Source organism: Microcaecilia unicolor, chromosome 11, assembly GCF_901765095.1.
Source record: "Microcaecilia unicolor chromosome 11, aMicUni1.1, whole genome shotgun sequence".
NCBI lineage: Eukaryota > Metazoa > Chordata > Amphibia > Gymnophiona > Siphonopidae > Microcaecilia > Microcaecilia unicolor.
The window spans coordinates 106,729,480-106,747,950 of NC_044041.1; the positions used below are offsets into that span (position 1 = coordinate 106,729,480).

Below are 18,471 nucleotides of genomic sequence, written 5' to 3' on the forward strand. Positions count from 1 at the left end.
ATCAGATGAGGGCGGGACACAGGGAGGGAAGGCCAGAAGAGAGGTGATCTGCGACTGCCGCTTTGAATGCAGGGGGCCCGGAGCCGTGGAGGCAGGCAGGTGACACGGGGCGGCAGGGGGAGCGGGAGGGGCGGAGGCGGGGCGCCCTTGCCCCGGGCCCGGAACCACTATAGGGTCTTGTGCCACCCACATCCAGTTTAGTAATTCTCAGTCTCCAGCAATGATAGGTAAGCTAGTCTGTGCATTCTGGGTCCAGCCTGGTAGGTAGTTGAAGAGAGTTGATACCTTCTTGGTTGAGGACAGTTTCAGAGGAGTTTGGTGAATTCTACATGCAAAATTTTTATGATTTTTGTTTAGGGCAGGTTTGGCTGTCCTGTTTAGCCTGGGTGTATCAAATCCAGTGGTCTGCACTTCCCTTGCAAGCAGTCCTTCTGGGGCCTTGAGTTTCTGCCTCAGCCCCCTTCTCCTATTCTTGGGAGGGGAGGTGGAGGCAAGCTCCAACTAAAACAGCAACCAAAAAACGGAGTAAAGGTACAGTTGTCTGTGAACTGCACAACACTGAAAGTAGCTGAATTCTGAGAAGTGTAAGTCTGCAGCGTCTTCAGGGGAGGGGAAATGCTAGAGCAGTGAGTGCAGAGTGAAACCACATCTCTTGATTGGTTTGTCAACAGCAGTAGCATGGCCAGTATTACTGGGCCTGCAGCACCTCTGCTCTGAAGTGTTGCCTAGCACCTATTGCCATGGCTGTGAAGAGTGGTAGGAAAACCTTTATGCAGCTCCCAGCAGCAGTGTGGGTATCAGCAAGCCAGTGCACTCTGGAAGCAAAATTCTCAGGAGAGCTGGGGAGAGCTGCAGACATGTCAGGGTCCTGATTTTGGCAGGAACCGCCTCTATTCTTGGCCCCACTATGGGTAGTATAGGGGAGCCCCATACTGCTTCCCATGGAACTGATAGATTTTTTTAGGAAGGTTGGGGCGAGGCTGTAGGAAATTTCTCCCATGAGTTTATTTTGGTTATGCATCAGGTCTTCTGCTTACAGAAGGGCCTGTGCACTGGAGGCATGGTGGTGGTGGACCCAGGGCTCTTCCTTAGGGAGGATCCAGTAGAAACAAAAAGGCCTTGTATTTTGAGAGACCTGAAGGACGATTTGTACTTGTTCCTGGAATTGGCCCAGTTTATTCTTTGTAAGCCACACTGAACTTTAATGGTTATTTGTGGGATACAAATGTCATGTAATGTAATGGAGGCTACGTGGATCTGCTAGAGGACCCCTAGGTGAATCCAGCTGGTATTAGAGGGTTACATGAGGGATGACAGAGAAGTGCCCCTGTATGAGGATTCCTCAGTGGTCCATATTTTTCAGAGAGAGGTCTTGTCATGTTTAATATCTCAGGCTCTAACGGTGTTGAAAATTTCAGAGGAGCACCCAGCGAAGGTCGTAGAGTTAGAAGATCCCCTCTTGAAGAAGCTAAGAAAGTGCATAGAGCCATAAATAATATAGTTTCAGCAGAGCTGCAGCCCCAGATTCAGGTTTGAAGGTGAGCTGTTCCATGCCAAGGCTTTATCCCATTTGGTTGGTGAAAAGGAGAGGCTGCAACTTCTGAAGGTGGATGCATTGGTATCATCTGTCATGAAGAAAACCACTATACCCATAGAAGATGAAGCAGTACTGAAAGACCCTTGGGATCGCCACATGGGGGCGCACATGAAGCAGGCTTTTGAGGTGGCAACCCTTGTGCTATAGTCAGCAATCTGCAGAGGTTATGTGACTGAGCCTATTTCATGTTGGTGGACCACTTTGAGTCTTTTTATGGCCTTGGCAAAATACGGCCTCCAAAACCAAACACGGTACTTCAAGTGCAGTCTCACTAGTGACTTATCCTAGTGACTTATATAGGGGCATTATCACCTCCTCCTTTCTGTTGGTTATGCCCCTCTCTATACATCCAAGCATCCTTCTGGCCGTGGCTACAGCCTTATTACATTGTTTTGCCATCTTGAGATCCTCAGACACGATCACCCTGAGCTCCTTTTCCTGGTCAGTTCACATTTGGTTTCTGCACCTCAAATGCATCACTCTACATTTCTTCACATTAAAGCTTAACTACCAAGCATCCACTCACACTTCTAATTTTTGTAGATCATGTCTCATGTTTTCCATTCCCTCTGAAGTGTACATTCTGTTGACACTCGTGTCAGCTGCAAAAAGGCATACTTACCTTCTAGCCCTTCAGCAAAATCACTCTCAAAAAATATTGAACAGAATCAGTCTCGAGACAGATCTTTGAGGCACTCCGTTATTCACCTTTCTTCCAAGAGAATTCCATTTATCACCACCCCCTGCTGCCTGTCAGTCAACCAGTTTCTGAACTAGGTAACCGCTTTGGATCCCATCCTGAAGCTGCTCAGTTTATTCATGGGCCTCCTATAAGGGACAATATAAATATAAATTGACCACATCCAGCGCATATCCCCCATCTGGTTCTTTTGTTACCCAGTCAAAGAAGTCAATTAGATTCATTTGGCATGATCTACCTTTGGTGATGCCATGTTGCCTTAAACCTTGCATCTCATAGATTGCACAAAATTCATTACCCTTTCCTTCAGCAGCATTTCCATTATGCATGTATTTATTTAACATATTTATATCCTGCACCATTTATAGTTCTGAGTGGGTTACAAAACATACATAATTAATAAAAATAAACATACATTAAGACTAGCAGCACATTTTCAAAAATAACATAACACATTTTAAAAAATAAACTGATTGACCAATCTAATACTATTCACTTAAAAAAAAATAGCCCTATATTCGATTTCTTCCCAATCACAGTAATATATAAATCTAATTACCAAATGCCTCATGAAATAACCATATTTTAAGATCTTTCTTAATTGAACAAAGGAAGTAATCTTATGAAGGGTTACAGGAAGTCCATGCCAAAGTTGTAGGAACTTTCTGCACTCCTTCAGCTGCCTGACCACCTCCTGAAAAGGCCTGGACTGCTCCCGGGGGAGCTTGTCGACCAGGTCCGCCAGTTGCTTCACATTATTCCGCATGTGGATGCTCGTGTAGAGCTGGTAAGACTGGATGCGGGTCACGAGCATGGAAGATTGGTAGGCCTTCCTCCCAAACGGGGGCGCCGAAGCAGTATCCCTCGAACTCCGTGCCCTCTTGAGAGCAGAGTCCACGACCGCCGAGTCATGAGGCAATTGGGGCCGCATTAACTCTGGGTCCAAGTGGATCCTGTATTGGGACTCCGCTTTCTTGGGGATGGTGGGATTAGATAATGGTCTCAACCAGTTCCGAAGCAGTGTCTCTTTGAGGACATTGTGCAACGGCACCGTGGAGGACTCTCTAGGTGGTGATGGATAGTCAAGGACCTCGAGCATCTCAGCCCTCGGCTCATCCACAGAGACCACGGGAAAGGGAATGCAAATAGACATATCCCTGACGAAGGAGGCAAAGGAGAGGCTCTCAGGTGGTGAGAGCTTTCTCTCTGGTGAAGGAGTGGGGTCGGAGGGGGGGGGGGTCCATCTGTTACAGAAATTTATTCAGGATTTAGCCACTTTATTCATATTTCAGTGCTTTCTCCTCCTCTTCTTCCATCCATACTAGAAGTGCCTTGCTCCTCAGAACTACCTCAAATCATAGATACAAACTCTATGCTGCCATCCCTCTCCCCGATGTTGGCTTTAGGGGATATTGCCCACTGCCTTGGGAAAGCCTGTCAGAAGACAAACCATCCCTAAATGAAGCATTGAGGAATATTTATATCCTCTTTTTCTTCAAAAAGTAGCGATGGCTCTTGATTTCACAGTACGTTTCAATGGATAGATGTCATTTCCAGTCCATTCTGCAGGCATGCACTACTAGATCTCCCAGTACACCCACTTCTTAACATTTGGCAATTGCCCTTTTCAGTTGCTCCTACCTGCAGAAGGCTGCAACTTCAGAATAAGTTACAGGCTGCTTCATGACATATCTACTCCCAACTCTTACATCAGCCTGTGGTATCTGACTTAGCCATCAGGAAATCAGTCTGCAAAATTATCTCATGGAAAAGATCAAAGTTCTCTCTGCCCCATTGGAGCAGTCTTCCCAATATAGAAAGTTTTTAGAAAATCTACTTCTAGACAGCCCTAGTCACAGCAGTTCTTCCAGCAGTATTATCCCAGACAAAGATACCAAACTTATACCAGACCAAACCTTCAGTTCCAGAATATACAACAGTATGCACACAAACAAAGACCATGAGAGTGCAAGCTGCCTGTAACATCAACTTTGACGTTTGTCAAGTCTAATCTGTAATCCATCCTTTTGACAACAAACCTGTAAGAGACAGGCTTCTTTTTTATGTGGAGGCTTGGAGGCAAATAACATCTGACCAGTGAACTCTCAGTATTGTCTCAAAGGGATACAAAACGAACTTCCTCACACTGCCACCCTCTTGAGACCCACCACTTTCAAAGAAATTCCTAATATTACATATTCTGATCCTTTCCTCAGAACTTGATCTCCTTATTCAAAATAGAACAGCCAAATAAATTCCTCCGTTCCAACATGGGAGTGGGTTTTACTTAAAAATAGTAGACCTCTGCAACTTAAATCTTCATATCAAAATGAAAGTTAAAAATGAACTCCCTGGCCATGAATACTACCCCTATTAGAAAAAGACTATTGGTTGGCTTCCCTGGATTTAAAGGATATCTATACCCACATTCCCATTCACCCTCAACATTTGCAATACCTGTGTTTTACACTTCTTCGTCGTTATTACCAGTAAAAAGTCCTTCCCTTTGGCCTTTCTTCAGCACCCAGAATATTCTCCAAGTGCCTAGTGGTGATAGCAGCTTATTTTTGTCGGAGGAGCCACTGTTTTTCCTTAGCTCAATGATTGGTGTCCATAAGCAGTTGAAAGGGCAGATTCAAGTCACAGTTCAAACTACAGTTTGTCTTCTTCAAATAGTGGGTTTCCTCATAAACAGAGAAAAGTCTAGACTGCAACTAACACAATCTCTAGCCTTTATAGGAGCATTTTTAGACATTCAAAGAGCCAAGGCTTGCTTGCCAAATGACAGAATTTGAGTTATAGGTCATCTTGTGCAACAGTTCATTCACATCGGCCAGAAACATTATCAAGCTCTTGGGCTGTATGGCAGCTACAGTTCATGCACTGGGATCAGAAGTCACAACTTCTTTCTACGTGAACCCTATTGCAGAGTCATATCAAATCGTCTCTTTTGTAGTGGTCTCATGAAAGCAATCTATTCAGCAGTTGTCCATTTCACCCTCCACAATCAAATACTACTTTGACGACTGACACTTCCCCGGTTGGATAAGGAGCTCACATTCTGCAGTTTGAACTGCAGGGCTTCTGGTCCCAAACAGAAAGATCTCTTCATGTCAACCAGCTAGAAGTCGGAGCAATTCTTTATGGTCTGTGAGCATTCATACCCTGAATCCAGAAAGCCTTTATACAGATAACCAAGTGTTGATGTATTATAGCAGCAGTCAGGAGGCAATGAGAGTATGGAACTTGATTACTAGGGGATCTAGGGAATGGGATTTGATATACTGCCTTTATGTGATTACAATCGGAGGTTTACATACTATATACAGGTACTTATTTTGTACCTGGGCAATGGAGGGTTAAGTGATTTGCCCAGAGTCACAAGGAGCTGCAGTGGGAATTGAACCTGGTTCCCCTGGTTCTCAGGCCACTGCCTAACCATTAGGCTACTCCACTTGATTACAGCAACAGGATCCACAGTTCTTACAACTTACACTCCTGATCAGCTCAACCATTCAGCAGACTCGCTCAGTCGGTAACTAGATCTGCACAAATGGTCTCTAAATTCATCCATGTTAGAAGCTGTTCTCCAATGCTGGGGCCAGCCAGTCATAAATCTCTGTGCTGCTCCAGACAATGCAAAGTGTGCAATTTTTTTTCTGTCTGTTGCATCTGTCCCATCTCTTTGAAGACTGGCTCATGATGCATTTCATGCCATTCTGTGGGATCAAGGCCTGTGTTATGCCTTTCCTCCTACTCCTCTTATTATTTGAAAGTCCTACAGAAAATTTGAGATGGCACAGGTGATCCTTGTTGCTCCATGTTGGCCCAGGCAACTTTGGTTTCCAAGACTACTAGAGATACAAAACAGATGAATCTGTACCTCTGGTCCACCAACCACTATTACTGACTCAACAGAAGGGTTAACTTTTTCATCTCAACATTTCAGTGTTTTCCCTGATGGTATGAACATTGAGCAGATCTAGTTAGATAAGCTCATTTTTCATCTAGATTTGGGTGATGTTTTGCTTGCAACCTGTAGACCTCCTATCAGACAGTTATATAACACCAGGTAGTGCAGGTATGCAAACTGGGTGCAAACTAACAACCTCAACCCTTTTTCACGTTCTATACACTACGTTCTCCCATAACATTTTTACTTATACCAATCAGGACTTGTCAAATTCAGTACAATTTCATCCAATAACCATTGTGGCCTACCATGAATGTATCAATGACAAACTGATCTCAACACATCTGGTCTCAAGATTCACGCAAGGTATTTTCCATCTCGATCCATCCCTGTAGGACCTACCACCTGCTTGGGATTTAAAAACTGTTGTTTTGTAGCTTATACAAAATCCCTTTCAAAGATTGAGAGCTACATCTCTCAAACACCTTACTTAGAAGATTGTATTTTAGGCTGCTGTTACCTCAGCCAGAAGAGTCCTCCATATACTCAGTTTTTTCCAAATCAAGTAACTCTTCAGACTCATCTAAAATTTCTGTCCAAAATAGTGACTGACTTTCACATCAATCAGTCTATCACCCTTCCATCTTTTTCCCCGTTTCTCATATTTCTTCTGCAGAAGAATCTCTATATCCTTTGAACTGTAGGAGAGCACTTCTATATTACTTATATGCATCAAAGTTGGTGCAAAAATCAATCCAATTATTTGTCACATTAAACCCCAACAACCCAGCTTGTGCTGCTTCAGAGTGGACAGTCTCCTCATGGGTAGAAGACTGCATAGATTTTTGCTATCAGTACTTAAAATCATCTTGTCCTTCTAGAATCAATATTCAGCTATGAGCTAAAGAAGTTTCAATTGTCAACCTTAGAAACATGCTTCTAGCTGATATTTGTAAAGCAGCAACATGGACATGAATTCATACCTTCACAAAACACTACTGCATTGATTCTGCATCCTCTCAAGACATGCTGTTTAGACAAGCTGTCCTACAAAACCTTTTGCATACCAGTGATCCAGAACTTTCACACCTGTCACCTAAAATCAGCATACATAGGATGACCTACAGCTAGAGATTCGTCAGGAAGCGTGTCTGCATTCCTCGCTTCTCTCTGGAGTAAAAGTGTTGTTGCAGACACACTTACCCTACCTTCTATTCCACATTAACTTGCATAGCAAATGCTTTGTCCTTCTGATTAGCTAAAATCCAGACAAAGGAGAGGTGTGAACTCATGAACATGTCCAGTCAAGTTTTCCTGATTGAGGAGAGCTCTGACACAAGCAATATCAGATGATGTCACCAGGAAGTATGGTGTGACTTAATTTCCCTGCTGTTTACAGAGAACCCTGTTATAGGCAAGCAACTACCCTTTCTGTGCATATTGCTGTCAATCTTATTGACTTCAGAACTTCTGTTCATGTGGAGATATAATGCATGCAAGGCTCTGGGAGACATGGGAACCATGCATTCCTTCAGTGATTTGGTGCCTTACTTGTCTTGTTTCTCTTCTGTAGTGTACGTGGTCATCGTGATATTCTGTCTGGCTGCCTCCGTTGGGCTCTATAGCTGCTTTTCTCCATTTGTACGAAGACTACCCTTTGGAAAATGCAGGTACATTTATTTATTTATTTTTGTTACATTTGTACCCCGCGCTTTCCCACTCATGGCAGGCTCAATGCGGCTTACATGGGGCAATGGAGGGTTAAGTGACTTGCCCAGAGTCACAAGGAGCTGCCTGTGCCTGAAGTGGGAATTGAACTCAGTTCCCCAGGACCAAAGTCCACCACCCTAACCACTAGGCCACTCCACCGCTCCAGGACACTTGGTTGTAGTTTTCAGAAGCTGTTTACTTGGGTAAATAGGCCATTTTCAGACAGTCCCAGGGTAAAAAGACATAACAGGGATCAACCACATGTGTATCTTTACCTGTGAAGGAGGGGGAGGGGAATGTGGAGGAAGTATCCATGTGTACTTTTGTATTTTCAAAACTGTGCACATGGGTTTTCATGGAAAACGTACCCATAAAAAAGGTGGAGGTGCCAATCTTTATGGGTATCTTATTCTGTGAATTTTCAAAGGGAAAGGCTTTTCCTTTGAGAACTGAGGCGCGAAGTATGTGGGTCAGTACACCTTCCTGCATAGTTTTGAAAATTACCCCCTAAATTAGGAGGGCTCCCAATACAAATTTGCCTTACTCCATTCTTCCACATTCATCATATCCTTTAGTCTCGTTTCATTTTTTGCCACATTGAAAGCAATTTTCATACCAGGCACATTGTTGAAAAGTCCATGAGTACTTTTTTTACTCATGGATTTTGCATTTGTTTTTGAACATGAAAGCATTGCATACTTTCACTTTGAAAAATTGACTAAAGAACAAGTACTCACAATCAATGGTGCCTACTTTTTCTGCTGGTACTTTTTTTTGCCTAAATATATCTGTGTGTGGTGTTGCAGTCACCATCCTAATCCTGCCTCCAATGAATGCAAGTAAAACTGAACTGCATGTTGTTTCAATCCCTGCCCTGAGCCAGCCCCTGAATGTGCCTCCACTGAATGCAACTAAAACTTCGCTGCCCCAGTGGCATAGCCACTGTTGGGCAGGGGCCCACCCAGAAGCAGTGCACCCTTACTGTAACTGGAGGAAATCCTCAAACCCCACCAGCTGAAGACCTCCTGTAGTCCTCCAAAGGTGCTTAGAATGTCATGCTGCCAAACTCAGCAATTGTCATTCCTGAGCCCAAGCCAGCACCTAGGGCTTACTCAATTTTCACTCAGGTGCAGAAAGTGAGCATGCTGTAGTTGCCGACTCAGACTCGGGAAAGCCAATTGCCGAGCTTAGCAGCATGGCATTCTAAGTTCCTTTGGAGGACTGGAGGAGGTCTTCAGCTGGTGGTATTTGGGTATCCTCTCCAGCTACAGTAAGGGTGCGCTGGGTGGGTCTTTATGCTTAGCTTCTTCAACAGAATGATTTATTCTATTTAAATTGATAGTGTAACTTGGGCCTCTTCCTGCTTCGTTTCTTCCCCTGTTTTTACTTCAAGTATTGATATTTGTAAAACAGATGTTTTTATGTGCAGTATATCAAATAAATGTGAACTGTTGAAAATGTGTTGAATTCTCCAAGGACAAGCAGGACACTATGAGGGGCATAATCGAACGCGGACGCCCATCTCCATGGGCGACTATCTCCGAGGACGGGTCCGTGAAGAGGTGGGACAGACTGTATTTTCAAAAAAGATGGGCATCCATCTTTTGTTTTGATAATACGGTTGGTGCGGGGCAAATGCATCGGATTTGGGCAGATTTGAGCTGGGCGGTATCGGTTTTTAGCGATAATGGAAACCGAAGGTGCCCAGCTCAAAAACGAACAAATCCAAGGCATTTGGTCGTGGGAGGGGCCAGGATTCGTAGTGCACTGGTCCCCCTCACATGCCAGGACACCAACCAGGCACCCTAGGGGGCACTTATAAAAAGTAAAAAAAAAAAAATTAAAATACCTCCCAAGTCAATAGCTCCCTTACCTTGGGTGCTGAGCCCCCCCCCCCCAAAACCCACTGCCCACAAGTCTACACCATTACCATAGCACTTATGGGTGAAGGGGGGCACCTAGATGTGGGTACAGTGGGTTTTGGGGGCGGTTTGGAGGGCTCCCATTTACCAGCACAAGTGTAACAGGTGGGGGGGATGGGCCTGGGTCCACCTGCCTGAAGTCCACTGCACCCACTAACAACTGCTCCAGGGACCTGCATACTGCTGTGATGGAGCTGGGTATGACATTTGAGGCTGGCATACAGGCTTAAAAAAAAAGTTTTTAAAGTTCTTTTTTTTTTTGTGGGAGGGGGTTAGTGACTACTGGGGGAGTCAGGGGAGGTCATCCCCGATTCCTTCTGGTGGTCATCTGGGCAGTTGGGGCACTTTTTGGGGACTTGTGCCCGAAAAAAATGGGTCCAGAAAAAGTGACCCAAATTCTCGCTTCTGGCGCCCTTCTTTTTTCCATTATCGGCCGAGCGCGCCCATCTCTGCTCAGCCGATAAACACACCCCAGTCCCGCCTTCACCACGCCTCCGACACCCCCCCATCAACTTTGTTCGTTCCCGCGACAGACTTCAGTTGGAGGTGCCCAAAATCGGCTTTCGATTATACCGATTTGGGCGCCCATGAGAGAAATGCGCCCATCTCCCGATTTGGGTCGAAATATGGGCGTCTTTCTCTTTCGAAAATAAGCTGGTATATTATCACATATGGGTGATGTCAACTGATGCACAGGTCTCAACCGTTGGTGCTATAATAAAGTTGTTTTATCCACAACTCCCAACCTGGAAGTCATGTGTCATCCTCTACTCCTTTGGTGTTTTCCTTTGCTCAGAAAAACTTCCCAGCTCCTTTTCTAGAAGTCCCATCGCACACACATGTTTATATTCCTGCCCTCCCCGCCATGTGGGACTAGTCATCTTTCATCTGCAGAGCAGTGAAGATTCAGTGTCTCTGCTCAACATTTTTGCGGCTCGTGTCTAGCCTTTCTTTGCAGTCCCATTTGGATTTTTTCTGTGTAAACGCTGCATGAGACCAGGCTTCCCTTCTTTAGAGCTTTGGCACTTTTAAGTTTCCTTTGTTTTTCCGCAGCTTATTGGCCTATTAAGGCCTGACTGCTTCGGTCGGGGTGATAGATTTTTCATTTTTGATTTAATTTCAGTCATCTTCCCCAATATGTCCCAAAAACTCCCAGTAGTTTCAAGAAGTGCATTGGTGTGCCAAGACCATGTTGTGTACTGACAGTCATAATTGGTGTTTAGCATGCTTGGGCCTGATCATGATTCTTCTTTTTGTAAACTCTGTCACCAGATGTCCAAAAGAACCATCATGAGTCAAGAGCAGTGCAGAAATATTTTTGGCGCCTTGAGCAGATGCTGGGCTAGAAGAGTGGAGGGAATGGCTGGAAATGGTGGAACCATGTGGGAGAGGCCAGGAAGGGGGTTGCAAGGAAATGAATGAGAGAGTAGTGATTACAGAGTAGAAATATGGTAATGGGGAGTAGATTAAAGATGAAAGGGAATGGATGGTGGGGAAGGAGTGAGATGGGGAATGGAAGAGCTAGTGGGTGAGGGAAGAAGATAGAAATTTGATAGGTAGCTGAAAAGTAAAAAGGAGGGGAAATTTGAGTTAACAGAGAGGCAGAAAAAAAAGAGAGAGGAAAGAGCTAAAAAGGAACAGTTAATATGTCAGAGGCAGGTGTAGTGAGAAAATAAACAGGAGAGAGAAGAAAAGACAAATGGACAGCAGCTGCTTGAAGGAGAATTAGCAGACGACAGACAAGAAAGCAGAAAAGAGAAATAGAAACCAACATGAAGGAAAAATAAAAATGTCCAGACCACAAAGGTAGGAAAAAAACATTTTATTTTGAATGTCTTTGTACTGTATTCAGTAGAAAAGGAAATGCATTTCTATTTTTATTCCAGTTTTGCAGTACATGCTAAGTTTAACTTCTTGGGCGATCCCAGTTCAACTATTTTTATTTTTAATTTGTGATCCTTTGTTCTGTATTTGGTGAGGATCAGTCGGTGTGATAGTAATAGCAGGTGGGGAAATCGGAAGGGAGGCAGGGAGGAGAGGAGATCGGGGAGGGGGGCCCTCTTTTATTTTCCGATCTGGGCCCTATCATGTCTAACAGCTGTCTTGACCCTTGCTGTATAGCTGGTGGGGATCTCCAAGCATCCCCAGCTGAGGAACTCCTCCAAAGAGAGCCAGAACTCCCTTCTACCAAGCTCTGCAGTCGGCAACAGCTTCCTTGAGCCACTGACAGCTAAGCATGTGTGGGGTGCTGGCATCAGTGGCTTAGGGGCGTTGCTGCTGCCTTCCAAGCTTGGTAAAAGGGAGGTCTGGCCACCTTCAGAGAAAGTCTTCAGCTGACAGAGCTTGAGGATCCTCATTAGCTAATGTATTTATATTTTGAGGTGGGGGCAGGGCAGAGAAATGTTTGTGCTCACCCATTTTGGCCTCAGGCCTACCCAAAATTGGCTGTCTGGCTTCGCCACTGCAACAGAGTCCCTCAGTAGTGCTCTATACTGAGATCACATAGCAGATTAGTCTCAGATGCCTTCCTCCTTCACTTGAGAACATGTCTTCTGTATGCATATCCTCCCATACTTCTCATAGTGCAAGCTTTGCTGAAACTCAAGCAGGACAAATTCTCGTTGACCCCTATTGGCCGAGGCAGATATTGTTCTCTCCTGGATCTAGCCTCCAGAGATCCTTGGAGATCGGACTGCTTTCGACCCTTGTCATCCAGAACACAGTCTTGCTCCTGCATCCCATCCTCTAGACCCTGGCCCTCATAGCTTGGATCTTGAGAGGGTAGTAGTTGATTCTCTCCAATTGCATAAGGGTGTCTCAAGTCCTGTTTGCTTCCAGAAAATATTCCACTAAGAGGTTTGCCATCTGGTATGAGGGCAGGGCCCTAGATCTTTACTCCTGTCCTACACAAAAACTGCTTGAATACCTTCTACACTTCTCAGAGTCGGGTATCAAGACCAACTCTGTTAAGGTTCCATCTCAGTGCAGTTGGCACTTACCACCCTGTAGAGGGTAAGTCCATCTCTGTACATCCTCTAGTTGTTGGATTCATGAGATGTTTGCTGTTGCTGAAACCCTAGTCAAACCTATGATGTCATGGGATCTCAGTGTTCTCATCCAGCTGATGAACGCTCCATTTGAGCCACTTGATTCCTGCCACCTGAAGTTTTTGACCTAGAAGGCTTTATTCATGGCGGTGGTCGCTTCAGTTTATAGGGTCATTGAGCTCCAGGCTCTGGTAGTGGATCCACCTTACACAAGATTTCTTCATAACAAATTAGTTCTTCACATGCAGCCAAAGTTTCATTCTATGGTTGTGTTGGATTTCCACATTAATGAGTCAGTTGTTCTACCCATTTTATCATAGTCGCTTTTTGAAGATTAAATGTAGCTACAGTAGATTTCCTTTGTGGCTTCATTCCATATATTTATTTATTTATTTGTTAGGATTTATTTACCACCTTTTTGAAGGAATTCACTCAAGGCGGTGTACAGTAAGAATAGATCAAACATGAGCAAAAGGCAATTAGAGCAGTAAAAATATTTGAACAACAATACAAAGTATGGCATGGTATACTACTTGCAATGACAACACAATATGTACTAGAACATTATATTTGGTAGTGAAGGGTAAGGCAAAGTTGTAACATATAGATGAGTAAGAAAGTAGGAAGAATTAGAAAGTAAGGTGATTGATTTGAAGAAAGTTGCATGTGAGGTCAAAGAGATGGTTAAATATTATCTCAGCTAGGGTAGGAGTGGATAAACATGTCCCGCTGCAGTATGTGCAGCCCAAGTCAATCCTTGTGTGTGTGAGTGAGACTAACAAGTTAGTTACTTCTTCCTTTAAAGGCTTGGTTGAAGAGCCAAGCTTTCACCTGCTTCCTGAAGTAGAGGTAGTCTTGTGTTAAGTAAGTCAAACTTGATCATGTTATGATCATTGTTTCTCAGTGGACCCAACACTGTTACCTCTCATACTATGCCCTGTACTCCACCAAGGACTAGAACTAAAATGGCTCCCTCTCTTGTCGATTCCTGGACCAGTTGCTCCAAGAAGCAGTCATTTATTACATCTAAGAATTTTATCTCCCTGGCGCTCCCTGATTAAATATTTATCCAGGCCATATTGGGGTAATTGAAATCACAATATTCAAAAGAATTCTACAGTAGTAAACCATGAGTATTTAAGGGTGAATGTGGACTTTGTTGAAAGATAGTGGAAAAAAAAAGACCTTAGTCGAAACCGGTCCTTCCTCTTTTTAAAGGACACGCCTTTTAGGTAGAGAGGAGACCTCTTTAATCATCAGTCTTTAAAAAACTTTCATCTTAAGTGTGCCAACACACCCTTTCAAACACTCATAGGGGCAGACACTGTTGCTAAATGCGATGTAACAAAAACTCCACTACTTATCTTGGACGGTGGACAGACATGGCCTTCTTCCACAAATCAGTGCAACTTCTTAATTTTTATTCTGCACCTTCCTTCTATTCCCGTTAAGGTGCAGAATGAAAATTAAGAAGTTGCACTGATTCGTGGAAGAAGGCCACGTCTGTCCACCGTCCAAGATAAGTAGTGGAGTTTTTGTTACATCGCATTTAGCAACAGTGTCTGCCCCTATGAGTGTTTGAAAGGGTGTGTTGGCACACTTAAGATGAAAGTAAGTTAAATGGAGTTTTTTTGAAGACTGATGATTAAAGAGGTCTCCTCTCTACCTAAAAGGTGTGTCCTTTAAAAAGAGGAAGGACCGGTTTCGACTGAGGTCTTTTTTTCTCCACTATCTTTCAACAAAGTCCACATTCACCCTTGAATACTCGTGGTTTACTATTGTAGAATTTTTTTGAATATTGTGGTTAGTGTATTCTACATATTCCAACTTTGTATAGAGATAATTGAAATCACCCATTATTATACTGTTGGCCAGTTTGCCAGCTTTCCTAATTTCTGTAAGCATTTCTTCATCTGTGTGTTTGTTCTGCCCTGGTGGATGGTATTAGAGCCCTACAAGAGTACTCCTTCCCTTCACACATGGAATTTCTATCACTGCTATCTGTTTCATGTAGAATGTTTCTTTTGCTTGACTCAATTTCCTCTTTAACATATAGCATAACCCCCCTCCAGTTTGATCTCCTCTATCATTGTGATATATTTGTACCCAGGTAACACAGTGTCCCATTGATTGTCGTCCTTCCACCAAGTCTCTGAGATGCCAATTATATCTGCATCATCATTTAGTGCTATATACATCTTATTTTTTAGGCTTCTAACATTTGTATACAGGCACTTCAAACTGTGTTTTTTTTCTTGCATCTTCAAGCTGGTTAGAAGTTGACTGGGATAATGTGCTTTCTTTACCCTGCTCTCTCCTTAAATACACCTGGCTTTCTTTCACTGTTGTTGAATTGGGGTTCCCTAAATGTCCTGTTTGAATAGTATCCTTCAAGGATATTCCACACCAAACCATGTGCTTCTGGGCGACTGTTCGCTTCTCCCCCCACCCCCTTTCATTTTAGTTTAAAAGCTGCTTTACCTCCTTTTTGAAAGTTAGCACCAGCAGCCTGGTTCCATCCAAGTAAGGTGGAGACCATCCTTTTGGAACAGGCTCCCCCTTTCCCAGAATGTTGCCCAGATCCTAACAAATCTAAATCCATCATTCTTGCACCATAGTCTTAACCATATATTGAGACTGTGGAGCTCTGCTTGTCTCTTGGGCCTTTCCCGTGGAAAGGGGAGCATTTCTGAAAATACTACCCTGGAGGATCTGGACTACAGCTTTCTACCTAAGACTCTAAATTTGGCTTCCTGAACCACCTCCTATGTAATTGGTACCCACATACACCAAGACAGCCGGCTCCTCCCTAGCACCATCTAAAATCCTCTCTAGGTGACATGTGAGGTCCGACACCTTCACACCAGACAGGCAAGTGAGTCAGGCGATCCTCACGTCCACCAGCCACCCAGCTATCTACATGCCTAATGATCGAATCACCAACTACAACAACTGTCCTAATCCTTCCTGCCTGGGCAGAAGTTCTTGGAGACATATCCTCGGTGCAAGAAGATATTGCATCCCTTGGTGGGTAGGTTTTGGTTACAGAAGTACTTGTCAGGTTCTCAGGTTCAGAGCCCGCGGGGCCGGGCTCTGGAGCAAACGTGAGCCCTTGGGCTGCTGCCGAGGAGCGACAGCAGCAGGCAAAACCCACCAACCAACACTGGGCAAGCACACCAGCAGGGACTGCAGGAACTGCCCAGCGAACTGGAACACATGGACTGGAATCCCCCGGACTGGAGGACACAGGACTGGAACCCCCCGGACTGGAACACTGGACTGGAATCCCCCGGACCGGAGGACACAGGACTGGAACACCGGACTGGAGCACACCGGACTGGTCCACACAGCTTCACCTGCACTTAGCTACTAAGCCCCCCAGGAGTTGAGCTACTGGGTTCGAGTAGCCGGCAGGACTTACTGGATACCAGATGACACAGGGACCAGGACTGGAAACAGAAGTACTCCTAAACCTAAACTGATCTACGTGCTCCCAAGCCCTAAACCAGCAAGAGTGTTCCTAACAGTAAACTGACAAAAGGACTTCCTGAGCCCTATACTAAACAGGAGCTCCTAAGCCCTGCTCAACAAAGGGACTTTCTAAGCCCTAAACTAACAGAGCAGGGAACTAAACACAAAGCTAACACAGGTGCTACTAAGCACCAAGCTACAAGCAGAGCTCTACACTAAAAAGCTAAACACAAAACTAACAAGCTACCTAAGCACTGCTCTAGCCAGCTAGATACAAAACTAACAAGGTGCTTCCTAAGCACTACTCTGGCAAGCAACCAGAAGAGCTCCTAGCACTAAAAGGGAAGACAGGGGAGCCACAAGAAAAAAGCAGGGAAGCTAACACATAAGCCAAAAGTGCTTCTAAAGCACCAAACACCAACAGCAAAGACTGCAATGCTCCCAATAGCACAAACACTAGAAGTACTTCTAACAGCAAACTCTGCAGTGTTCCTAACAACACCAAACCCTGAAGTACTTCTATCAGCAACAGAGCTTCCAAAGCCCTACACACAGTAATGCTTCCAAAACCAAGAGGGAAAAGCAGGGGAACCATAAGGGAAAAGCAGGAAAGCTAAACACACAGTCACCAGTGCACACTGCACTAATACTAACCTAGCCCTTAGCAAAAGCAAGCAGGGAAACTAGACACAAAGTCAGAAGTGCACACTGCACCACCCTACCTAAAGCAAACACCACTGGTGCAAAGGCTCTGAAGGAAACAACACCACTTCCTTATCAAGGCCCTCCCTGATGATGTCACACTCCCTAGACCCAGGCAACAGCAACCTGACCCAGAGAGCACACTGAAACCCATAGAGGCCCAACCCACACCAATGCAACACCGTGAAGCACTTGAAGCCAGTACACCCAAAGAGAGGTAGAGCTAACTCAGTCCACCCACACAGCTGTAGTATAGTAAAACAATTAACCCCATGCTGCTGGAAGCTGCCAGCACAGAGAGACAGAGCCAGCTCAGAAAGGACAGAGAAAAGAAACAGAAGCCAGCTAAGAAGCTGACCCCCTGGAAAGAGGTAAGTTTGAGAGGGGTTCTGACCCCAATCATAACAGTACTTCCTACTTCACCAGGGTGATTCTCTCCTTTTAGGAGACCTCCCTCCTCCAGGCAGCACAGGAGCTGCCAGACTGGAGGTGGGACTTCTCTACAACATCCCTGTAGGTCTCTTAAGTACCTCTCCGTCTCCCTCCAAGTCTGCTACTCTAGCCTCAAGAGAATGGACTGAGAGCTAGGAGCTCTTTGCATCAGGCACACACACACATAATTTCTCATCAACTGGGAGATAATCATACATGTGACACTGAATGCAAAAGACTGGCTAGCACCCCTCTTGCTGCTGGACTGCTGTCTGCATCTTAGTATTATTGAGTGATTTAATAATTTAAAATTTGCTAAGGTAGTAAGGATATTAGACTAATATAAAAGATCCTTTAGATTATATGGTATATTGTGTGATTTATTTAGTGTTTGCCTCATAGTAATAAAATGTAATTAAAATTCTGTAAGAGGACTCCTCTCTTGTTATCCTAATTAGAATAACTGACTATAAATTAAGACTATAAAGGAAGAGTTGTGCAGGATGGGTGAGAAGGAAGACAGAATTAGGCCCTGTTATGCCTTCTAGAGGCTATATGTTAACGTTGTAGGCTCTGGCAGAAAGTTCAAGTTTTAAAACTATAGGAAAAGAGTTTTATAATATGGGAAAAAACTGTGCTGCAAACTAAAGTTAAAACTCTAAACTGGGGTTTCCTGAACTATCAGCTATGTATTTCTTTATTTTAACTGTCTAAGCTGTTTTTCAAACTACAGTTAAAACTCTAAACTGGGGTTTCCTGTGACTATCAGCTGTGCTTTACACTGATGCTATGGTAAATTCTAGGATAGTCCCTTGACTTCTAGCCTGTTCAACTGTAATAGAGACTTTAAATGCCAAACAAAGAAAATCCTATTCCTTGAACTACCTTTGCTAAATAAGTAGAGTAACTTAAATATACACTGAGATAACCAATTTAACTCTAAATCTACCTTTCCCAAATTTAAAAGCAATTTCCCA

At 44.2% G+C, this 18,471-nt stretch overlaps 1 protein-coding gene across 1 annotated transcript in view; it reads left to right on the plus strand.

Moving 5' to 3' along the window:
* SPPL2B (signal peptide peptidase like 2B) overlaps positions 1–18,471 on the plus strand; it is a 177,022-nt gene that overhangs the window by 71,823 nt on the left and 86,728 nt on the right. The window contains 1 exon segment of the mRNA XM_030217560.1: positions 7,784–7,880. Coding sequence (XP_030073420.1) covers positions 7,784–7,880 — 97 coding nt within the window.